General features: G+C 38.9%; 2 protein-coding genes across 3 annotated transcripts in view; one reads left to right on the forward strand and one right to left on the reverse strand.

The window, feature by feature from the left end:
• ETFDH (electron transfer flavoprotein dehydrogenase) overlaps positions 1-9,492 on the forward strand; it is a 33,695-nt gene extending 24,203 nt beyond the window's left edge. The window contains exons 8-13 of one of the 2 annotated variants that reach the window (XM_059697723.1): positions 803-943; positions 2,359-2,502; positions 5,553-5,721; positions 7,593-7,775; positions 8,030-8,251; positions 9,122-9,492. In XM_059697723.1, the coding sequence (XP_059553706.1) occupies positions 803-943; positions 2,359-2,502; positions 5,553-5,721; positions 7,593-7,775; positions 8,030-8,251; positions 9,122-9,285 (1,023 nt within the window). In that variant the 3' untranslated portion in view covers positions 9,286-9,492. The remainder of the gene's footprint in view (positions 1-802; positions 944-2,358; positions 2,503-5,552; positions 5,722-7,592; positions 7,776-8,029; positions 8,252-9,121) is intronic. The other variant, XM_059697724.1, reaches the window with a different exon arrangement.
• A 320-nt stretch (positions 9,493-9,812) lies between these two features.
• Positions 9,813-23,224, reverse strand: PPID (peptidylprolyl isomerase D). Its single transcript, XM_059697725.1, has 10 exons — positions 23,030-23,224; positions 21,619-21,759; positions 19,373-19,479; positions 17,453-17,641; positions 16,501-16,623; positions 16,235-16,341; positions 14,446-14,587; positions 11,299-11,385; positions 11,160-11,202; positions 9,813-10,191 (listed from the first exon to the last, which is right to left on the reverse strand). The coding sequence occupies exons 1-10, from the start codon at positions 23,112-23,114 to the stop codon at positions 10,103-10,105; spliced, it is 1,113 nt and encodes a 370-aa protein (XP_059553708.1). The 5' UTR covers positions 23,115-23,224; the 3' UTR covers positions 9,813-10,102.
• Between the last annotated feature and the right edge of the window lie 2,722 nt (positions 23,225-25,946).

The raw sequence follows: 25,946 nt of genomic DNA on the forward strand, positions 1-25,946 counted from the left end.
GACCGGACTTTCTTCCGGATGTCCTTCCAGATGAAGCCTGGGCTGCGAGGGAAGCCCAGGTCCCAGGTGCCAGAGGGAAGCCGGTGCCAGCAGCTGGGGGAAGGAGGGCCTACTCTTGCATGAATTTCGTGCATCGGGCCTCTAGTTAGAATCTAAAAGTTTCATTATATCCTTTTGTTTAAATTTATTTTTAGGGTAAAGCTCAGAAAGGTTTAGATTCATTATGTTGTGAATAGGGTTTAATTGTTTTGGTAGATTGTACATATTACCTGCTTTTTAGACGATATCTTAGATGGAAATTGTTTAAAATTTAAACTTACCATTCTAAAAGTAGGATGAATCATTTGCTTAATTTGAGGAGGGGGCTGTGCAAGAAAGTAAAATATTTTTTTGAAGAGTAACAGAGTCTACAGTACCAGATCTTAGGTGTACAGTTCAGTTAATTTTTATAAGGTTAACACACCCATATTACCACCACCCAGATTAAGACAGAGAATATTACAAAAACCCCAAAAGTTTCCCTCATCTCTTCTGGGGTGTTTCCTAGAATCATATGAAAGTCTTATTGATTTGAACATCTTAATGTCTAAAAGTGTTCATAACATTTCTGACCTTTCTCTTTACTCTGATTCATCATGCTGCAGTTTGGTATAATTTTCTTTGACATTTGAAGTACTTTTTTTATGTTTCTCTTGTTACAGTTTTTTACTTGTAATTTTCATAAATAAGACAAACTTGGCAAGTTTTATACATTGTAGTGACATAAAAATTTAAATAATACTCTAGGACTTTTTTTTTTAAGCTATGGCTTATTGATGAAAAGAAGTGGAAACCTGGGAGAGTAGATCACACTGTTGGCTGGCCCTTGGACAGACACACTTATGGAGGCTCTTTCCTCTATCATTTAAATGAAGGGGAACCCCTGGTGGCTCTTGGTTTTGTGGTAAGTTATATGCCCGTTATGGAGAGTTCTGTTAGTCACTGGATCATCAAGGTTATAAAAGAAGGGTATTGAATCTGAAGAATGTAAAATGCTTTACTTAAAGCTTATGTTCTAATGCAGCGGTTCTCAACCTGTGGGTCGCGATTCCTTTGGGGGTCGAACGACCCTTTCACAGGGGTTGCCTAAGACCATTGGAAAACACATATATAATTACATATTGTTTTTTGTGATTAATCACTATGCTTTAATTATGTTCAATTTGTAACAATGAAATTGGGCGTCACCACAACATGAGGAACTGTATTAAAGGGTCTTGGCATTAGGAAGGTTGAGAACCACTCTTCTAATGTAATCAGCATGTAAAGTGCTTATGGTTATTAGAGACATTAGTCTACTTAACACACATAGCTTTACTAATAGTAGCTACTATGTGTCAGGCACTGCTAGATATTTCACTGAGAATTCTTAAGTTTCATAAATCCTTTGAAGTAGGTATAGCCTTTTTTACTGATGGGAAGTCCAAACAAGTTAAACTACTTTCCCAAATAGGCCTATTAAATGATAGAGGCAGTTACACACTTCAAAGCCCATTATGACCTGCTGCCCCTGAAAATTTAGTCAGCACTGGATTTGAACTTATAACTTTTTAAAAACATGAGCATTTTCTCCTTTTTGGCCACTTCTACCTTTAGTAAATTACATCTTGAACATCACAAGGAACAGAAAAATTGCGAATTTCTGCACCTTGGAATTGGTAGCAGTTTATTGTGTAATGTCATGATTAAACCTGCATATGAACCATTGTTAAACTTATGTGCTTTTTGAAATCCAAACAAGTTGCAGCAGCACTATCTTTGTGTAGTTATTCTAGTGACTTAATCTTTTCAAAGCATAAAAGCCTTGGTTATTAATTTCAGCACTACAGTAATGCCTTTAAAATGTAACCTTTAATATTTCTTGTCCTCTTTTTTCTAAGTGTGATTACATCCTGTTCATTTTTGCCTCAGTAGTACTGCATATAGCTTATGTATTTGTAGAGTTGGTATTGGTAACTGAATAATTATTACAATTCCTTTTATAGAAACACAATGTGAGGGACACTTACCTACAAATATTTTTCTAATATGGACTTTGATATATAGAGCATAATGATATATTAATATGTTCCAAATATTTAAAGTTTTTCTGATTATAAACACAAGGTATTCTTTGTTTACCCTTTCTTTTCCAAACATTTGATTTAGTTATTTATTTAAATTTAGGTTACAGTATATAATTCTCTTAAGTACTTTGAGTATAAGAAATTTAATGTACATGTTTTCTGATAAAAATTACTCACATTTTAGCTTAACATAATTTGAAATAAAAATGTCTAATTGCATAAATATATCAAATTTAATTATAAAAATTTTAAGGTTGGTCTGGACTATCAAAATCCATACCTGAGTCCATTTAGAGAGTTCCAGAGGTGGAAACACCATCCTAGCGTTCAGCCAACATTGGAAGGTGGAAAAAGGATTGCATATGGAGCCAGAGCTCTCAATGAAGGTGGCTTTCAGGTAAGTTTCCCAACTTTTTTATTCTTTATTTGTGTATTATAAATCCAACATTGAAAATATAATGTTATAAATTTAAAGAATAAAAAATCACTTCATAGGAAAAAATTTAGGTAATTCAGCAAGTCACCTAGTATTTATAAGACTGTGTCACACTGTAGTTAAATAAATTACACCATGAATTTAAAGAATATATTGACTTGCCCTAACCGGTTTGGCTCAATGGATAGAGCGTCGGCCTGCGGACCAAAAGGTCCCGGGTTCGATTCCAGTCAAGGGCATGTACCTTGGTTGCGGGCACATCTCCAGTAGGAGGTGTGCAGGAGGCAGCTGATGGATGTTTCTCTCTCATCGATGTTTCTAACTCTCTATCCCTCTCCTTTCCTCTCTGTAAAAAATCAATAAAATATATTTAAAGAAAAAAAAGAATATATTGACTTCACTGGCTTTTTTTGTTGTTTTTTTAACCAGAAAGGTAAAACTATGTGACCCAAGATATTTTTCTTTATCCTTTTTTATAGTATTGTTTTTTAATATATATATATATTTTTTTTCCTTCAGAAAGGAAAGGAGAGGGAGAGATAGAAACATCAATAATGAGAATCATTGATTGGCTGCCTCCCACATGCCCCCCACTGTGTATGGAGCTCACAAAGGAACCTGGGCATGTGCCCTGGGTTCAACCACTGAGCCATACTTGTTGGGCCTTTTATTCTTTAGCTGCCAGGAAATTCCAAGGCAAATACTAGGTTTTGTTATATTCAATAGCACATACACATTCTCATTTTAAAACATCTGCCTTGTATGCGTCAACATCTCAGATGGTTTTTAGGAAAAAAACCTAAACTTTTTACTTAAATTTTCCAATTTAAATAGTCAAAGATTCAGAAACTTATTTTCAGTTCGTTTTAAAGACCATAAAAGCAGTAATTTGGAACATTGTTTTATTTTTATTGATCTAACAAATATTACCTGACTATTTTCATTGTCCTTCAGTCTATACCCAGAACTCACCTTTTTCTGATAGGTTTCTAATTATTTGTAGTCCTAGTTTAATGAATGCTCCAGAATACAGCATTTCTGAGTGAACTTTTCCTTGTTCCAGCACGCCCCCTACTGGGGATGGAGCTCACAGTGCAACCTGGGCATGTGCCCTGACCAGGCTGAACCACTGCTCAACCCAGTTCCTTAACAAAATGCTCAGTGCTGTAACACTGTCCACACAGGGGATCCTTCCAGAACTTAAAAACACATATTTTCATTGTGCCATACGATTTTTTTTTTAGGATTTAAGCACCAATTTGGAAGAATTTGCACTAACAATCCACATCCTGTCTTCTAGTTCTTGAATCAAATTTAGTGTTAACAAGATCACAGCCTTGAGAAGTGCTGTCATTATCCAAGTTTTTAGCCATTATCTGGTTTCAGCTAATGGCATTCCGGAAAGTCCTTTACCCATACTGTCTGCTCTGTGATCCTGATGTGATGCTCTTGCATTTGGTCCAAGAGAGCTACAGTCATAAATTCATTCCCACATGTACTGTAAAGGGATGGGGACCTTGATCTCCTTTTTACCAGCATTCTTCTACCGCATTTTGCTTCTCACCACCTTTCCCTTACAGCAGTGTTTCTCAACCTTCTGGCCCTTCAAATACAGTTCCTCATGTTGTGACCCAGCCATAAAATTATTTTCATTGCTACTTCATAACTGTAATGTTGCTACTGTTATGAATCATAATGTAAATATCTGATATGCAGGATGGTCTTAGGCAACTCCTGTGAAAGGGTCCGACAGCCAAAGGGGTCGCGACCCATAGATTGAGAACCGCTGCCTTACAATTAGAATTCTCTAATTGAAGGGACCTGTGTGGCCACAGATTGGTCATCATGTCTTCCTGCAGCTGATGGCAGTTGTTTCCCCGTTAATCACCTGTCCTCTGAGTTACTTTCAGCACCATAAGCCAAACTTTACCACCCACCACTTTCTCAACAAAGACCATGGCTTCCTTCAGGAAACCCATAGAGAAGAAAAAATGCAGGAGGAATGAACAACTCTGTCTTTCCTCTCTCCTTTCCTTTTCAAACTATAGATTATAGTACATTTTCCCATGCAAACAACCTGTAATTTAGGTGCCACATTATGGGGTATATATAGGCTTTTATTGGCTAACCCCAAAATATCACCAGCCTTTATTACATTGTTCTTTATCAATAATGTATATTGAGGCCCAAACAACTATCTTTGGCGGGGGGATTTAACTTATTCTCAAGTTAACTAAAATGTTATTTAAGGTAATAGCTAATTGTGATGCCATGATTAGAACCTATGTTTCCATCCCTAGATATCAAAGTAAAATAAAAAGTGTATACAGAGGTAAGATACCATCCTTTGTATATCATGTTACAATGATGTAAAAGCAGATCACAATTTAGATAATAGTCATTCCGGTTTAGGGAATGTTTTTCACTATGATGCAAGTGTACATGAAAACATTTTATTTAAATGTTAACCCTCTGTTCTTAAATCTGCTTCATATAGGTTAGTCATGGGGAGGGAGAAGGAAAAATTTGTAATAGAAAAATGATAATAATTCTAATCCTCCTTCATTGGGAAGGGGAAAAAACTGCCCTTGCTCTGTTTTTTTTTCCCCTTTAGTATATTCATTTTCTTTTCTTTTTTTAATTTATTTATTTATTTTATTTATTTATTTATTTTTAAATATATTTTATTGATTTTTTACAGAGAGGAAGGGAGAGAGATAGTTAGAAACATCGATGAGAGAGAAACATCGATCAGCTGCCTCCTGCACACCTCCTACTGGGGATGTGCCCGCAACCCAGGTACATGCCCTTGACCGGCATCGAACCTGGGACCTTTCAGTCCGCAAGCCGACGCTCTATCCACTGAGCCAAACCGGTTTCGGCTCTTTTCTTTTTTTTAAAGAAATGTTTCTCTACATCTTTAAACTTATTTAAGAGGCTATAATGTGGAGTGGTCAGTTTTGCATGTTAAATTTGAGCTAACAATATACTTTAAATGTTTCTTTCCTCAGTCTATACCAAAACTCACCTTTCCTGGTGGTTTACTAATTGGTTGTAGTCCTGGTTTCATGAATGTTCCCAAGATCAAAGGTACTCACACAGCAATGAAAAGTGGAGTTTTGGCAGCAGAATCTATTTTTAATCAACTAACTAATGAAAATCTCCAATCAAAGACGATAGGTAAGAACTTCCTATTTATTTAAAGTATAGAAATTTGTCAGGTTTTTCACTGAAACATTGATTTCAAGTTGGTGAGTACTGCATTACATTACACACATATAATATACACAGTAAGATATCTCGTAAATACCAGAGTGTCTTGTCTGAAAACAGAAGAGCTGTGCCAACTACAGAATCCAGCACCATCCTTGGCAGGGTTGGCAAGCACCAGCATTTATGACACTCCTGCAGTAGTGGAGAGGAACAGCTAGCACTGAGGCCTCAGTAAACCCTTAGTCTAAAAAGACCTTCTAATGACTCTCCACTTTTCTTAGAGTAAAAGCCAAAGTTCCCTCACCTCTGACTTCACATTTTCACTCTCGTTCCAGTTGCAGGGCTTCCTCCCTGACAGGAACGTGTCAAGCATGCGTCCTTCTCCTGTCCTTGCTCATGGCCAGCTCGCTCCTTCCTTCTCCTTTGTCAGATACCTCTCATGGTGAATCCAATTGATTCGCAACACACAGCACTCTCAACACGCCCCACTCCACACGAAGTTTTTTTCTATAATTTTTTCCCATCTTTCATACACTATATAATTTATCAACTTAGTCTTTGTCTCCTGCCTCTTGGGAGGAAAATCTGATTATGCCTTCGGATCTTTGTAAGAAGGGAAGCCTAGAATGGGGGAGAAGGAGGAGATAAAGTAGAACAGAAACAGCAAGGTGGAGTGTGATGGTTGAGTAGTGGAACATTTTTCTGATTTTCTTGCCAAGTGTCTTTCCTTTTTGGACCAACCTGTCATGTAAACATAATACCGCACATAGAAAGTACTGGAGCAAGTACATCACCAAAAACTAAGTTAGGGATTAAAGCCTAAAGGAGAGAAGTGGAGCCAGAACAGGAAATAATGACTGGAAGGAACATAGTCACTACCCGGCTGATGTGGATAAGGGGTTGAGTATCGACCCGTGAACCAGATCACAGTTTGATTCTGGGTCAGGCACATGCCAGGTCATGGGCTAGATCCCCAGTAGAGGGCTTGCAGGAGGCAGTCGATCAATGATTCTCATCATTGAACTTTCTATCTCTCCTTCCTTCTCTCTGAAATCAATAAAAACATTTAAAAAAGAACAGTCATTATGTAATTCACAAATGTTTATAAGAACCACTTTGTCCCATTAAGTATTAAATGCATGCACCAAGTTTTAGGTATTGTTATAATTTCCTAGGGCTTCCACAACTACCACAAACTGGGTGGCTTAAAACAACATTTGAGTTTTACAGGCTAGCAGTTTGAAATTAAGGTGTTGACAGGACCATACTCTTTGTGTAGTCTCTGGGTGAATCTTTTCTTGCCTCCCAAGCTTCTGAAAGCCTCGGGCATTCTCTTGGTTTGTGATAGAATTAACTCCAATCTCTGCCTCCATCTTTACCTATCTTCTGCTTGTCTGTGCCCCATAAGGACCCCAGTCTGGATTAAGGGCTCCCTTTACTCCAGTATGACCTCATCTTCACTATTACATTTGCAACAACCCCATTCTGATCCATTCTTAAATACTGGGAGGTTTAGACTTTAAAATGTCTCTTCAGGGGTGGGTTGGGGGGGGGGTGGTGGTCAAAATTCAACCCATAACAGAAGTGTTTCATTGATCAATGATAATTTTTTTTTTTTTTTTACTTTTATAGGAAGCATAAACTCAAGCTTCCTTTTCAGGTTCCCTAATTTTAAAACTTAACTTTCCATGCCACCAATATAAGAAATCAAATTTAGATGCTGCCAACATTTATAAATGAAACATTGTGTGTTCTTGTGACCACCTGTTTTTTAAATTCAGGTATTTTATACTCCTTGAGGCAATTTCACACTTAACATTTCGTATTTTTAATAAAAGGACTCCATGTAACTGAGTATGAGGACAATTTGAAGAAATCATGGGTGTGGAAAGAGCTATATTCTGTTAGAAATATAAGACCCTCCTGCCATGGATTCCTGGGTTTATATGGAGGGATGATTTACACTGGAATCTTTTACTGGATATTTAGAGGAATGGAACCATGGACTCTAAAACATAAAGGTAATAACATATTTGTGTGTGTTATAATCATTAAAAACTCATGAACAGAATCCATTAAGTAGCTGAGAAAGTTATCTTTTTTATTACTTTGTTTTAAATTTGCTTCAGTCTCTTTAAGTGAACAGAGTATCATTATTATGAGAGCAAAGTCTTATTTCTTTGGTATATTTTCAAGTTTTATAAAAGTTTTTTTTTTAAGTACTTCAAAATTAGTGTTGTATATTTATTTAAAATCTTCCTCAAAACTTTTGAAGGTTCTGACTCTGATCGGCTCAAGCCAGCCAAGGATTGCACACCTATTGAGTATCCGAAACCTGATGGACAGATTAGTTTTGACCTTTTGTCATCTGTGGCTCTGAGTGGTACTAATCATGAACATGACCAGCCAGCACATTTAACCTTAAAGGATGACAGTATACCTGTAAATAGAAATCTGTCAATATATGATGGGCCCGAGCAGCGCTTCTGCCCTGCAGGTCAGTACTGTGATTTCCATTCATTCCTATTTGCTTTAAACATGTACGAAATATGTCTCCATTGCTTGGAAATTATAAATGACTCCTATATCCAGCTTTTTAAAGAAAACATTATTTTATGGTTCTTACTCTAGCAATGTTAAAATAATAGGATTTCTTTTTGAAGCCTAATTCAGAGGACATTTCTCAAGAGGTCTTTCTGTGTCTACCCTCGGACCAGGATAAGGCCCACAGAACACCAAAGAATACCTCTTTCCACATTCACACAACTTTAAAAAAAATGTTATGGTTGTGTGCACACACATACACACACGGTGTGTGTGTGTGTGTGTGTGTGTGTGTGTGTGTATATATATATATATATATATATGCTAAAATACCGAGCTATAGCCACATTCAACTCAAGAAAATGGTCCCAAATTTGAAATTCATCATGAATACTGTATCTTTTAGTGCTGAGTTTTTAACTACAATTACAAAATGGTAACTGAGTCTCAAATGATACACTAAAATAGTGTTCAGCTGTGTAAAAATTAGTACACTGTGGAGAGGGACTAGAATGTCTGAGGGCAGGGACTTTGACTGTATTTGGCTTTATTTTAATCACTTCTGTCATAATACCAGGTTATAAACAGGGTTAAGACTGGCTCTGTTGTTGTTTTTTTCAGCTACAGTACCATATAGCACATTATATATACAGAATTGTAACTCAAAAGCAGCCAAGATCTTTGTAATATGCTCTATGGGTAAACATTCTGAAAAAAAACTTTCAAGGTTTCTGTAGCTACTATTTCCAGGACTTCAATTTCTATTTTTGAATTTTGAAAGTTGAAAAAATTAGGTACTTAACAATATTATTTCTCTTTACAGGAGTTTATGAATTTGTACCTTTGGAACAAGGTGATGGATTTCGGTTACAGATAAATGCTCAGAACTGTGTGCATTGTAAAACATGTGATATTAAAGATCCAAGTCAGAATATTAACTGGGTGGTACCCGAAGGTGGTGGGGGACCTGCTTACAATGGAATGTAAACTATAACTAATTTCATTTGCAGGCAAGTCTTATAAACACTTTCTTTATAATGTTGAGAAATTAGCAAGTATCAACATATCTTATAGCATATTACTGATCAGAATGTTCATAAAATATCAGGGAAATAATTTTATACTATACCTAAATTTGTCCCATAAAAAACTATCAATATTTATCTTAAATAAAACTTTATTAGTGATGTAGCATTTACTTATCTCTTCAATTCTTCAAAGATTCATTACTAACAGCAGAATAAACCATTGGCCTTTCATGTACATTTGACTTGCCAAATTTAAGACTTCAAGTATGAAAATAAATGTATAGTTTAGACCTGAGGTTGGCATCCAGCCCACCACTTTTCTTAGTTTTCTTGGAACACAGCCATGCCATGCCTTTTGCAGAAATGAGTAGTTGTGACAGAATACAATGGTCCTAAAAATTTACTATCTGGCCCTTAGAGTCACCAGCACAAACCAACCAGTTTACAGAAAGCTATATCAAAGAATTGAGGGCACTAACACAAAAGTAAGCTTTCATCTGTTTATTCAACAAGATGTATCTTTAGTTTAAAAATAGGTTGAACACCATTATTCTTTGTAATACAGATAGCTGCAGGGGTGGGGTCAACTTCACTGTACTTTGTAACACTTTTATTAAGAGTGAACCAGTATAAGTATTTCTAAACTGTAAACAATGGGGAACTGAAGTATCAAAGGAAACACATTAGGGATCATATTTAATAGACAAAAATCCCTTAAATTTTCTTATTGCCTTTATACATCAATGTGTAATATTTAAGGATAACTGAATTCCTTATTAAGCAAACATTTTTGCATATGCTGCCTTCTCTTTATCTTTCTGTGCCTTTATCTTTTGTTTGACTTTCAGCAATTCTGCCTGGATAGCTGCAAAATAAATATGTAATAGGAGTTAGTTTTCAAACATCCAAAAATTAGGTTGAACAATAAACAGATGTTTTAGTATGATAGTTAACTTCCCCTTGATAAATTCTTCTTGCCCTATTAACAGAATAATGTATACTGAGAAAGCAATACATAATCACTAAGCATAATTTTAGAAAACTGTCTATTGAGAGAATTCAATTGAATTATACAGATTTGCCTTCTCCATTAGAGAAGTGCCTCCTGTTTTACTTTAGTATTAAAGAAGCCAAAGGTATATTTTAATATCTAGATGTAGTATCACTATTAGTAGTTGGTGTAGTTGAAAGACAACCTTATTTTTGTCATGGTATCACAAAGCTTTTCTATTAGTCTATTGGCTAGAACAGCCGTGGGCAAACTGCGGCCCACGGGCCGGATCCGGCCTGTTTGAAATGAATAAAACTAAAAAAAAAAAAAAAAAGACCGTACCCTTTTATGTAATGATGTTTACTTTGAATTTATATTAGTTCACACAAACACTCCATCCATGCTTTTGTTCCGGCCCTCGGGTCCAGTTTAAGAACCCATTGTGGCCCTCGAGTCAAAAAGTTTGCCCACCCCTGGGCTAGAATATTTGGGTTATGGCCACATTCAGTTTAAGGAATGGTCATAAACATTAAATTCACCATAATAGTCATTTGGTACTTTTGACTAGAATTAAACGAATAGGAACTAGATCTCAAATGATACAGTAGAACAAATAGTATTCAGATATGTGAAGACAGTATTCTGGAGAGGGTCTAGAATGTAAGCTCTCTGAGAGCAGGGACCCTAACTTGCTCAATGAAGTATGATCAGTGCCTGGCCCAATGACAGGCATTCTGTAATATCTGTGGAATAAATATCTAAGTGGCAAAGGGTACAGTGTTTCATTAAGAGAAATTCTTAAAGGACAAAGTGAACTTTCACTACAAAAACTGCCAACTTACCTTTATCTTCTGGTGCTATTTCCTGAGCCTTCTTAAGATCAGCCTTCAATTGGAAAAAAGTTTTTAGGAAATATTAGGTATATGACTTACGAAGGTGGTTGTCTATTTTTAAAAACTGAAATTTAGGACAAAATTTTACCAATGCTTGGTCGTATTCTTTCAATCCTTGCCATCCTTGAGCTCTACGGTACAGTGCTTTGGTATTTGATGGATCTATTTCAAGAGCCTAGAAAAAAGAATCAAATTAATACTTTATATTAAGTATTAAATGTATGTACTAGATTTAAATTTATTTCCTGTCAGTTCCAAATCAACCCTTCACTGCTCTGTGAAGATGAACCCTATAAATCTCTCCTCTGCTAGGTGGCACAATGTTAAGTTTTTTCAGTAGAGGGCTCTACATGGACATGGAAGAGAAAGCATTTCTCTTCCAGGTTCCAGTGTGCTCCTCTTATTAGGTTCCTGCAGTTTGTCAGTAGCAACTCTCCACAGACAAACTCCCCAGGCACTCCAGTGAGTCGCACAAGTGTGGTGCTCAATGACTGCCTCTGCCACACAAAAGCCATGGCCATCCCCTCTCCAAAAAGGTCTGGATCTCAGCCAGAGGTCTAGAGAGGTGCCTCTTCCGAGGGGCTCCATACCCACCTAGGGGAAACAGATCCGCTGGTCCCATCACTTTAGAATCTCTTTACTAGCCAATCCCTTATTATTCCGGTCCCCTCTTATATTTTCTTTTAAAGTTCTGTATAGTTTCTATTTCCTGATTTGGCCCTAACTGATCAAAGAAAGCCATCTATACTAATAAAAGGGTAATATGCTAGTTAGACCGGATAGACTGGACATCTTCCAGACAAAGCCGCTGTGGCTGCGAGGGCCGAGGGCTGGCGGTGCAGGAGAGACGAGAGGCGGCAGTGCGGGCCAGTCCAGCGCCATGGCCCCTTCTGCAGAGGCGGCGGGAGAGAGGGCCGAGTGGTCTTGGTCCCAGTGCTGCCCCTTGGACAGAGGCAGCCACAGAGGCAGTGGCACAGGCCCAGTTCCAGCGGCACACCTCCACAGAGGCTGGATGGGGGTGCGATCTGCTGTGCCTCAAGCTCCCACAGCCCCTCCCCAGCCAGCCTGGCCCCAGATCGCCCCCTACCTACCAGTGGGTGAGGGGCAGGCCAGCACTAAGAAGTGAGGGCTGAGGGCCAGCAGCAGTAGGATGATGGGGGTGGCACCTTCCCTGATTGGCCCAGTCACCTCCCTCAGAGGGAGGCCAGACTGTGGCTTAGGCCCACTTTCCACGCAGAGTGGGCCTAAGCCATCAGTAGGACATCCCTGAGGGTTCCCGGACTGTGAGAGGGGGCAGGCCAGGCTTTGGGAAACCCCCCGTCCCCGCACCCCCCCCCCCTCCGTCCAGTGCACAAATTTTCATACACCAGGCCTTTATTTTGGATTAAAGTCTGTTTGCATGTAATTTTTTAGGAGGATGAATAACTTTTAATAGGTCTCTACTCTGAAATAAATGTTTTAAAAATATTTTTTTATTTAACATCTTTTAAAGGTCAGTACTTTCAGATTTACTGAAAAGGGTACATTATCTGACTCACAAAGGTCAAAAAGAGATCCAGAAGATTGGTGAAGACTAATCTTTTCCTCTGATAATGTTTTCCCTCTGTTGTACTCCATTCTAAGTATATTCTTTTCCCTATTCCACCTACCCTACCAAATTAGGACCTCATTTCTCCTTGCTGTGGATGTTACTGATCTATGTACAGAATGTGCAATATACATTAAAATTATTGGAGGTGGTCTTTCTAAAATACATGGTTTAGTACAGAAAACTTTTCAGCTCTACAATAGGGAGAAAGTCATAATTGTGTATTTTAAGTAAGGTATGCTTTTACCTTTCTAGCTTTTGCTGTTAGTATTCCTGGATGTCTCCATAAAGGTGCTTAACATGAGCCCAACACTGGTAAATGCTTTACATATCTAACTTACCTAATAATAGAAAACATGTAAATTGACCGTCCCTCCACTACTCTCACCAGCCAATCAGAGTATGCAAATAACCCAACAAAGATGGTGGTTAATATGCATACACAGGCACAAAGTGAAAACTGAAGGCTCTGGCCGGAGCAGCAAAGACTGAAGGCTGAAGAGGTTTCGCCTCTCTGCTGCGGCCGGAGCGAAGGCCTGGGTCCCAGGTGCCAGAGGAAAACCAGTGCTGGCAGCCAGAGGAAGGAAGGCCTATTGCACGAATCTCTTTGTGCAACAGGCCTCTAGTCTATTTAATAGTAGGGTAATATACAAATTTGTTGGGACGCCATCACAGTAACTACCGATCATCAGGCTGCGTGTGTAGCAGATGTGGGTGGGCGGGAACTTGCAGCATCGGGGACAGGGGTGGGGCCATGTCGGGGGCCTCCACACACGAGCACCAAGGCTCCTGAGGTGCACACGCGGAGGTCCACAGGCCTCCACCGTGGCCCGGGGGTCCACAGGCCTCCCCTGGCTCCGGCCTACCTCTTTAGGGCAATCCATCGAGGAGCCCCAGGTGGGCGATGTATCGCGGGGCTCCCGCACTGTGACAGGGCACAGGCCAGGTTGGAGATCCTACCCCTACCCCTGCTCCCAAGTGCACGAATTTTTTGCACCGGGCCACTAGTCTATATATAAAAACCTAATATACAAACTGTCCCCTTGGGAGTTCAACCAGGAGTTCAATCGATCGCTATGATGTGCACTGACCACCAAGGGGCAGCATGGAACGAAGGACAGCCCCGGCTGGCAGCTGGAAGGCCCCAATCAGCCCCGATCGCTGGCTAGGCCTAGGGACCCTAGTGTTATATAATCCTTATAATAAACTCATGAGGCAGGTATTATTTCCACTTTACATATAAAGACTTTTAAATTAGGAACTTACCCAAGATCACAAAGTTAGTGAGAGGTCTAATAAAAAAACTATGACTGACTCCATAACCCATATTCTTAGTCATTCCTGGCTTTGTCTTCAAATGCCTAGCATATAACAGGTGTTCAATATGTTAAATGAATAAGTGAGCTGATACATGTGCTTTGAGGAAAAAAGGAAAAGTATCTTAATAGATATTGAGTAATACAATAAGCTCAGTAAATGGATTGAGAGGAAAACTGATGTCCAAAATATTTAGAGATGAAATGACATGTTTTATCGAGTCTCATTAGGACCTATGCATTAATATATTAATGTATATAAAATTGTTTTGTTCAAGTTCATAAATCATAATCCAACACTGTCAAAAAGTTCAACAGCAAACAGACTTACCTCCAAACAACTGTCAACTGCTCCCTGCCAATTTGACATCTTTAGTTTACAAGCACCAATATTCAGCATGCAACTTAAAGCTACAGGTTGCAGCTTCACTCTATCTGCTTTCTCAATAACAGCTCTTGAACCTTCCACATATCTGGAGAACACATTAATAAAAGTAAAATGTAAAACTAGCGTAAGACATATTCTGCTTCTTCAACTATGCCAAAAAATGTTAGGTCATTTCTGATATTAAAAGTTTATCAAATGCTAATATTAATATTCTTAATATTCATTATCTTTTCTTCTTCAGATAACTTATTTTTGTTACAACTTTTTCCCAAATTGTTCAAACAGGCCAATTTAAGAATAATCCCCATATCTAAAGATAATTGTGCACTATTAACACTTTTTATTTTTAAAAACCAGGTCTCAATTACGTACTTTGAGAAGCAAGGTTCTCATTGTGTGACAGGGAATGGAATGGGAAAGGTGAAGAACTCTGTAGTGTTGGTTTTGAATTGTCATTTAATACAGTTCCTAGCTCTGTCTACTGACAAGGACTCAGAAACAATAAGCATACCTGGTTCCCATAATTTGTTCTCTAAAGTTTATACCCTACTGAAAAGAATCAGCACTCCTTGGAGAAATTGCTGATACCCAATCAGGAAATGGGTTAAGTATAAAAAGGAGCCTGGAACATCTTGTGTCAGAAAGTAAGCCAAGTGATCACAGACTAAGAGGAATATGTCAAAAGGATGCAGAAAAGGGGGCTTCCACTAGAAAAATCTGGAAACCTTTGGGCTTCAAAAAAAATTATAGTAATAGTATAAGACCTGAAAAAAATCCACAGTCTATAGTGATACTTGAAAGTGGGGAGAGGAAAGGTTCTTTGAAACAGAAGAATGCTAGCTTATAATAACTGTATAATGAGTGATAAAATTAGAAAAATCACAGTTCTGCAGTCATCAAGGCAATAACTGATTAGGCAAGGGTCTTCAATGATGTAAAACCACTGGATGAAATGTTAGAAACTGAATATGCACACAATCTCACAGTATCACCTCAGAGTACTTACTATTTACAAAGGGGAAAAGGCATTTTTATAAGACATCTGGCTGACATCACTTTAATCAAGTGCCAAAACTCAAAACTGACATGTGCCTTCAATATGTGTGATGTCATAGAAAATATACATCACCTACTTAAGTCCTCTTGCCAAAATATCCTCAACCTAACCTTGAGGAAGCAATCAAACAGATGGTATTATAGAAGACAGCCTATTTAAGACTCCACAAAGTATAAGTGACAAAAAACTTGTAGAATAGGGACTATTAAAGATGAATAAACTAGAGACATAAAACCAAATGATACAATTGACTCTGGAGTAAAAAAAATTAAATAATTGGGGAAATTTGAATGTGGATTACATATTAAGTAATATTGTATGAGTGCTATTTTGGGGTGTTTTAATGGTAGTAAGGTTATGCAGAAGAATGTCTTTGTTTCTTAGGATATAATAATAGATATTCAGGGGCGAAGTATCATGGTATCAGCAACTTCTTCTCAAAAATGATTCTTCAAAAACAAACAGTAAAAACTAGTGAGTTGTAGGTTAAGATATATGGGCATTCATTCATGTACTATTCCAACTTTTCTGTATTTGGAAATTTTTCAAAATTAAGAAGTTGGAGGCAACAAAAAAATGCAGCTAATCTGCCAAAAATACAATAAACTCTTGAATTTCAGTTTACAATTCAATTTACAAGTTCTTAAAAGCAATTTATTAAAAATACTTTATTACCTTAAAACCTTTGTATATTTTTTAATGGCCATCTCCCAGTTCTGGGATTTGAAAGAAGTATTTCCAATGTTTTTTAAGTCTTCTGTTATTAATAATATTTTATCTACCTGTATAAAAGAATACAAATATTTTGGATTTTAGTAAGTAATGTGGTTTAATGCTGGGTTCTATCACTAAGACAGATTGACACAAATATCTCAAAATTTTAGTACTAAATAGTTTTAGTAATTGAAGTAATTAAAGCTTGACTAATTGAAAGTACTCACGTCTTTTAAATCTATATCTGCATCCTCGGGGAAATCTGGATGACTGTCACCAGAACCATCTTTTGGGCATATTCCCCAGTCATCCCCTTCCTTCAATTCTCCACATTCTGCAATAACGCACAACTGTAAAAATAATCCTAAATTGTAGAAGGGCACTAACATATTGATATTATATATATAAAAAAAGTCTGGGTTTAAAAGCTATATAGCTTCAAGTTATATGCAACATGGTCCAAGTCACTTCTAAAATGACAGACTGACTTTAGGAGGCTCACCTATCTGCTCTAATTACAAAATGCCCTTTAAAAACATTCCAAGTAATAGAACAATGTCACTATTTTACAAAAGTCTTTTATTGCTATTCAGCATCTCAGTGTACACAAAATGAACTGAAAACTTTATCATTCTCTATATAATTTTCTTTAGCTGGGGCACTGCTTTCAATTTACTACTGCTGAGTGACAGCCTACCTCCTACAGGTATCAGAGTTCCCAATTCTTACAACCCTACCAATTGGGTTGGGTAGTAGTATGGCCATTGATCCATAGACTTAGAACACAAGGATCTTTAGAGTTATATAATCTATTCTAAACCCTTAAGTAATTTATGTAGAATGAGGAATCAGACTAAGAGAAATTGAATAAGATCAAGGCCAAACCACCAATTAAATGGCAGAGTCTGAACAGGATTGTTCATTTCCTGTCCTCTTTCTAGTGATGAACTAGTATACAGGCTGACTCAAAGTTTTGCAAATATAGGAAGACTTAAATCACCAAGATTGAAATTGAAATAATAAAAATCTTTTTAAGCTGCCCTAATCTTTTTCTTGAGTTTAAGTGGCAGATTCAGGCTTCTATACCAAAAGTCATCCTAACTTTTTCCAGCTAATAATCCTCAGATTCTTTTACTTACATTTCTTTAAGATAGCAGCTAGGGTAAACTTTTTACTTACTTTGGCAGGTTTTTCACCTTCCACTTCTACATTTTCCAGGATTCTTGCCACACCCATTCCTTTAATTACTTGGCCAAATACCACATGTTTCCCATCCAAATGAGGAGTTGGAACTGTTGTGATGAAGAACTGAGAACCATTTGTATTGCAGCCTGCGTTTGCCATGCTCAATAAACCCTCCTGGTCGTGCTGTAGAAACAAAATTAATTTAATGAAAACCAAGGTTAGAGGAACTAGTCTGAATTGTTCTTTTACTGACCATACACAAAACTATGGTAGACTGTAATATCATTTAGATCAAAAAATATAATAGTACTTTATTTTAATAGCAACCTTTAATTCACAAAATGTAGGGTTACTTAATCACATTTTAAACTTTAACTAATGCTGATGAAATCAAATAAAGTGACAAACAACAGTGAGGGTTGTATTTCTAAATTGGCCATATTAGGAAAATGCTTATATTTCATCTTTAAGATGAAAATGCTACATTAAGGAAATCTAATAATTATACTGTCTTTTTTTATGATGGTCTTTTTTTCTGAGAAACACTAAACAGTCTTCTGACTTTTATGGGCCTACATTATGATTCTTCCTTTACACATCAATAAACAGGGAACCATGATAGATTATTCAATTTAGACAGGCTATTCAATTAGGTACTTTCAAATCTCAGAAGAATCCAAAACTTAATGGCTTTCATCCGAGGTGAATCACTTCTTAAGGGAATGCCCAAAAGAAACTACTGCATCCATATATATTGAAGTCAAATTTTTTCCTTGGCACCAACCTGTTCAAAGGTTCTGTGAAACCCAGTTTTCATCTTTGCACTTTTTCCTCAGGTTTTCTAAATTTATTCCTTGTTGGGCCAAGCATTATAAATCTAATGTTAGTCTTCCCACCTAAAATGCCTTTTAACCCTCCAATCTAAATCTAATTCAGCTTTCAAGGTTACCAAGTTTGTAGAAGGCAAGAACTGTGTCCTTTCAATAGGCCTCCTTTCTTTAGATCGGGGGTGGGGAACTTTTTTTCTGCCAAAGGCCATTTGGATATTTATAACACTATTCGAGGACCATACAAAATTATCAACTTAAAAATTAGCCTGTTCTTTGGTCAAACATTTAATTCACTCAACCCTAATGCCTTGGCAGGGCCAGACCAAATGATATGGCGGGCATATTGTTATTCTCCAGTTGTCCCATGTGTTTTAATCTTGTCTTCCCTTAAGATTATAAACTCCTTGTCATCAAGGCCTTTCATTTTTATAAACCCTTTGGTGCCAGTGACAGTATTAAATTCAAACAGCTGCAGTCAATAAATACTGCTTAAAAGATGGATGAGATTTTCTTTTCAAGTTATACTCATTACCTTGTTCATTTTCCTCATTTCCAAAAATATCACTTTACTTTTGTACTTACATGTCCATTCTTATAACTTGAATGATGCAATATAACCCGATTACATCTTGGGACAATGAAGATAAGAAGGCACAGGCACCACTAATGTCCTTTAGGAGTGGACATTAACCATATCCTCTAGTTTGCAAATCCCCTGATATCCTGGATATTAGCGATGGTTTTGTTGCTCTTCAAATTCAAGCATAAAGATGCACAAGTTACCATCCTTCTGATAATGAGAACATTTTCCTGGAAACAATTTTGCCATATGGTGGTGACACTTTAAATCTCATTAGCTTTACTGAAGTATGTAAACCTGGATCACACTGAAACAACTATAGTATTTTTGCCAAATCATTACTGGATGAAAATATTCCATATCAAAGGCGCATATTGCCAAATATGACACCTTTTAAAAAGAGGAGAATCTAAACGCACTTGAGACATTTATCGGTGTCTTAACCCAACACGTGCCCATGCATAGTACCCTTTATTATCATAACATGCATTTTGTCTACTTTACCTTATAATAGAAATTTTCATCTTCAAACTTTTCACCATAAATACTTTCTCCACCTGTCCCATTCTGATTTGAGAAGTCTCCACCCTGAATCATAAATTTCTTAATAACTACAAAAAAGGAAAATAGCTATTAGAAACAAAGCCATGTTCATGTTAACCATCACCCAAAAAATTTAAAAACAAAGCTATGACTTCAGCAATGTTAACTAATGAATATATAAAAAAGACAACTTCCTAAAATGACTCTAGTCATGTCACTCTCCTGTCTTTCTCCACCATTTTACTCTTAAAAGACTTTTCACAATTTGAGTCCAAAGTACTTTTACTGCCTGATCCCCCACGAACACCAAGAAAATTAGTTCAGATGGCACCTCTGCAATAAAACTGTCACTGGCATCCAGAAGTTGGATCGCCTAATTTTTCTACCCTAGTAGACTTTACCTCCATTGTATAACACCTAATAATAGACAAACATGTAAATTAACCATCCCTCGGCTATGCTCACCAGCCAATCAGGAGAGTATGCAAATTAACCCAACAAAGATGGTGGTTAATTTGCATACGTAGGGGCAAAGCGGCAGAGTGAAGACTGAAGGCTCCAGCCGGAGGGAAGGCCTGGGTCCCGGGTGCCAAAGGAAAACCGGTGCCGGCAGCCAGGGGAAGGGAAGGCCCACTGCATGAATCTCTTTGTGCAACGGGCCTCTAGTCCTATATAATAAAAGGCTAATATGCAAATCAGGTCTAAGTCAGATATCTCCAGAGGGCTCCCGGACTACGAGAGGCTGCAGGCCGGGCTAAGGGGACCCTCTCCCCAATCTAGTATATCAAAATTATCTGTCTTTTCTGGCAAATAATTAACTCCTTAAGTACAGCATCTATGTGTGGTTTTTAATCCTCACCCAGGGATATGTTTATTGATTTTTTTAGAAAGAGGGAGAGAGGGGAGGAGAGGTAGAGATAGATAGAGAAACATCCATGTGAGAGAAACACTGATCAGTTGCCTTCCATATAGGCCCCAACTAGAGATCGAACCCGCAACCTTTTGGTATACAGGACAACACTCCAACTGAGCCACACCAGCCAGGGTAGCTACTCTGTCTTTCATCCTTGTTACTATGTGTATGGCTGGTCACATATTAGTCACCCAATAATGTCTCCTGAATAAAGGCCAATTATTCTAAGATTTGTTATACTGTGGCAGAAATACTTCAGCAAAAATCATCTCGTGGTGTCAAGGATTCCCAAGACCACCCCAATGTTCAGAAATTCCCTAAGATTCATGGGATTCAGCATTTGGTTGTATTACATCAACACAGTAAGGAAACACAACTAGATAATAAAGGGAAAAGATACAGGCAGAGTCTAGAGGAATCCATGTGCTGCTTTGTGCTCTCACCCTCCCACAAGCTGCTCACAGAGCATTTTCTTCCCCCAGCAAAGAAAGTGCAATAACGTATATGATTTGTTCCAGCCCAGGAAAGCCCAGCAGAGACTCAGCACCCTAGGTTTTCATTGAGGATGATCATATAGGTATTCTCTGCCTAGTATGAACCAAAATTCCAGAATCCCAAAAGGAAATTGAAGTAGTTGTATAAAGAGTCTAGGCTTAGTAATCCACCTTTATGATTTTGGGACTGGTTCAAGTTCCAAGTTCCCAGACTCTACACAATTCTACACAATGGCCAACCTTGCAAGCAGACCTTTCTAAGGACAGCAGTCCCAGGGCCTGCTCTGTTAACTCTTTAGAACCTTCAGTCTATTGGTGGAACCACCAAATAATCAGTAAACAAAAGTATAATTAGAAAGTGTGATAAGCTGTGTGAAATGTCATCTTTTCATCACATCACACCATGTGCCCAAGACACTAAAGTTTTAAATCGGCAGCAGCCTTCCCAAGCAATCCTGCCCAAGAAGATTTAACTTTTTTATGACCTGGTAGTCAAGCTATCCAAGGTCTACCTACTTATCATGGCCACTCACTTTTTTCTCAATCTAATCACATTGAAGTTAGAGGACTGGTGAAACTAGTGTATTTCATTTCTCTAGAAATAAACCTTAGTACACTCCTATAATTAATTCTACCTTCTGCAGCCCAACCTTTATGAAATTGAGCTATTGCCTCAGGTGTCAAAGCATCCTCTTGGAAACTAATAGTAATTTTTAACCTTTGCCCCACAGTGTGTTCCCCAGCTCCTATAGGACAGGATTTGATTATGTGTAAGAATCAGTTTCAGAAAATTTACATACTTCGATGGAAAGGGCAACCTTTGAAATGGAGAGGTTTCCCAGTGGTGAGTCCAATGCCTTTTTCTCCTGTACACAGTGCACGAAAATTTTCTGCAGTTTTGGGTACAATATCTGCAAACAATTCTAAGACAATTCGGCCAACTGAAAAAAAAAAAAATAAGAAACAGTGTCAGTAGCAAAACAACCAACCAAATAAGCAAATGATAAAAGGTCAGTTAGTAAAATTATGATGACTAAGATTTCAAGTTCTCTTTTTTTTAATTTTTCTAGTATTCAGATTTAGTCAACTTAAGCGTACAAATTTGAAACAATTATTTTTCTACACCTTACAATGGTTCATAAATACAATAGCCAGAAGATCAGCACCATATAAGGGACACCATGAAGAACAAATGTTTTACGTTCTGAGTAATTTCTTCAACATGTACTCAGCATTTTCAATCACCAACTAACTACAGGGGAAAAAAATTAAAAATTCTTTGTGTCGTCAGATTGGCTGAGTTTTGAGCATGGCTGAAGCCTTTGTGCTTTGTGGAACCTGCCTGCTACAGCTTCTGAAGCAAAAGCTGGACAAGTTGCCATTCCAGCTAACGCCTGAGCCAGGTGAAAATAAACCTGGCACTAGTTTCAAACCCAACTGAATGTACATATAAGTGTGTGTGTGTGCGTGCGTGTGTGTGTATCCATATGATCCACGGGGACCCCTGGATCCTGTTATGTACGTTTGTACAACATTCAAGCACCCTGCCTGGTCAGCAATTCTAACGTGTTCCAGAACCAGCGCCATTCGGTTACCAAGCAATAGGCAAATCCAGAGTTTAGGGAGCGTCGGGGCTGCTAGCGTAGCCTAGGCAACCACGTCCCTACAAGGAACTTATTTCCCCCAAGGCCAAAACAGAGACAATGGTCCCCAATCTGACTGGACCGCGGAGTTAAGAATCGGTCATACAGAAGAAGGCACACGCAAAAGTCACTTTAATTTGTAAATCACATGACAGTTGCTGATCAAGCTCGCGTCGCCAAACGCACAGCGGGACGGGAGCCCCACTGACGCACACCCATGGGTTTCCTGGATGTCTCACTGCAAACATAAAACCATCTTATTTTATGCCAACGTAATGCTGCAAGGTGGCGGGGGGGTGCAAATAGGAGAGGCAAACCTAATGGCTACGATCCCCGAACCAGAAATTTCCAGAAACTTCCGCACGATCGGTGGCCTTCTACAAGGGCGCGGGCTCGACCCAAGCCCAAATTCAAGGCTGATTTATTCAGGCGGGACAGTCAGCGTGGCCATTCCCGCTGCCCTACGGAGCAGCCCCCGGCCCGAAGCGCACCCGACCCGCGGCGACCCCTGAATCCCGGGAAGCCCAGCCCCCTCGGGGCCAGTCTACGCATCTCAGACTCCGCTCACCTCGCTCGCCTCCGACGTCCACGTCAAAGAAGACTCGGGGGTTACTTGGGTTGGAGGGCTTCGTTTGGGGGGACGGGTGCGACATTTTGACTTGCAGACGCGTTTGGAAGCGGATTCCGGGCACCTCGTGGCTGCGGAGTCACCGAAATCCAAGAGCGGCTGTGTCAACGGCGACCTGAAGGCGGCGCCGACGAGCCACTTCCGGCGTCAGGTCCGGAAGGGGCAGCTCGACTTCCGGCACCGCCTCCCCTCCGCGCTCCCACGCGCTGGGCCGGCGCGCGTCCGGTCCTGTGTACTGTGCCTTCTGGTTCTCCCTTGTTTCTCACTCAGTGCGGCTGCAGCTTCAGTCTTTTTATCCTTTTCGCTCGCGTTCCATCGCCTGTGCTACCATCATGGTGTAGAGGAACCTCGGAGGTAGCCACCCCGTGCCAGCAGCCTCAGGTCTGCCACGAGTTGGCGAATGCCCCTCTGAAACGCACTTTGCTTGTCTGGAACATGGGGATGGAAGTGCTGACCGCGGAGGGTCGTCCTAAGGATGAAAGGAGTAAATCACTTCCTGGACACAGCCTGCTGGTAGCTAACCCGTCAGTTGCGCATTATTGTTATAATTTGACCTGACAGAGGTTAGGCTAAAGGCTCCAGGCGGCTGAAGCTGGGAGTACGGAAGAGAGCGGTAGTATGATCCGCAGCACTTTGTAATGTTCTAATTGTTCGTTCATTTACTACTTCACCTTCCTCCTCCCAGTAAACTCCACGAGGACAAAAATTTCGTTATTTTTTCATTGCTCTATCCCCAGCACTTCTAACAGTGTCTGGCACATACCATGTGCTCAGTCAATATTTTTGAATGAGTGGGTGAGTTACACAATGCTGGTGGCCTGGAGAGTGTTTATAAGAGAGGTAACATTTCATTTCTGCCCTGGCCGGGTTACTCGGTTGGTTGGAGCGCCCTCCCCTGTACACCAAGAAGGTTGCAGGTTCTATGCCCCGGCAGGGCACATACCTAAGGTTTGGGCTGGTGCCCAGTCAGGGTGGGTACCCGAGGCAACCCATGGATGTTTCTTCCCTCTCACATCAGTGTTTCTGTCTCTCTGCCTCTCTCCAAAACAAAACAAAACAAAAACAAAAACAAAAAAACAACATATCTTCGGGTGGGGATTTTTTAAAATTTTTATTTCCTTGTGCCTTTTATGTATCATTTGAGAGGATTATCAGCTCTTCATGCTGATCCTTTCAAAGTCCAGCACATTAAAATTAATATAAAACGTTAATCTCTTATGAGTTGATGACCTTCAATTCCATGGTGTTTTTACCTTGTGGTTCCCTGAAGATCAAGGACAGCTGAGCACAGAACCTCTGTCTCTGGATAAATAAGAGTCAAAATCAATTGTTCTCTAACCCAGTCTCATTTCCAGGCTGCAGACTGGTAACTTACACTTTGTCTCACAAATACCAAATGGTAAATTCACATTAAAATTTTTATTTTAATTTACTAGCTTAAAATCAGCCTTTAGATTATTCAAAGAATAATCTCCTAACCATTATCATGCTGAATATCATTATGATCAACTAGATAGCATACACATTTCTACTCCACCATCAGACTTCTGGGTTTCTAACTCAATCTCATAGATACTAACTTGTGACTTTGGACTTAGTCTCTGTGCCTCAGTTTCTGTATCTAAATTATGATATTATTTGTATCTTAAGGTTTTTATAAGGATTAAATGAATTACTTAGATATTTTCATATGTGACATGTCAGCAATAATTAATTACAAATACCTAATACTTTATTATAGTAATTACTAATATTAACATACTTTAAAATGAAAATAAAAACTGGAAAGGTGCTTTGAAAATGCCTCTGCATTCTCAGAATATATAATGTGATTCTTGCTGTTATACAAGTTTCTGGGTGTAAAAGACAAAATGTTACTCTCACTGTGTCTAGACTTTTCAGTGAAGTAACAGCTTTGCATAAACTGTCATATTCCTAGAATCAACTTGAATAACAGAATCATACCTTTCAAAACCACTTCAGAGCTGCTCTCTAGTGAAAAGATAAACCCCCCTGGCAGACAGTTTTCCCCCTTGTCAGTCTGCTTACTTACAATGAGTCTTCTGACTTCTGAAGTCTTCTTGCCCATGTGTAGCAAGAAACAAAACAAAACCAAGGCCATGCACTATGTATTAGGGCTAAGGACACAATTTCATCTGGGTAGAAAGAAGAATATTTGCTCTAAGAGCCCTATTGTTATTAAGTCTGTCTGTTCTTCGTAAGTGTGGTGGGATAATATTAACAGATTTCCTCCCCCACCCAGTATTCTCTCAGTCTCTTTGCCCATCGTTCTACCCCAACAAGCAGCTAGGCATTCTGTATTTATTGCTTTAAGAAAAAAAATGTGACAGCCAAAAAAAAAAAAAAAAAGAGGTGGGGAGGGCGTGGGGGGGGGGGAATCTCTTCCTGGCTTTGGTGTTACAAAAGGCTTGGTTTTACAGAAACAAAAAAGCCTCCCAGCATAGCCAGAGATTAGGACAAAACATTTTTTCTAAGAACATAGCTTTCTAATGGCAGAAAATACTAAAACAAACAAACCCATCTCCTATGCTGGAGAATCGGGGGTTGTAGATAGTAGGAGGGGAAGCAATGGTGGGGCAGATGTCCACTGTCCCAGAGATAAGGAGTCTGAACCATGTTCCCTGGTTACATTCCTGAGAAGCCAGCAAACCTACATAGATGGGTTTGGGAGATCTGAGGGCAGAGGGGAGGTGTGCCGGAATTTCTGAATGCAAAAGTCCAGGAAGGCAGCAGGCCTCAGAGACAGGTTATGGATTCGTGATGAGTAGGTAGCTGGGAACTACACAGACTCCCAAAGATCTCCCATGCCCTAACTTGGCATGGGAGCGAAACAATA

This window comes from Myotis daubentonii, chromosome 5, assembly GCF_963259705.1.
Source record: "Myotis daubentonii chromosome 5, mMyoDau2.1, whole genome shotgun sequence".
NCBI lineage: Eukaryota > Metazoa > Chordata > Mammalia > Chiroptera > Vespertilionidae > Myotis > Myotis daubentonii.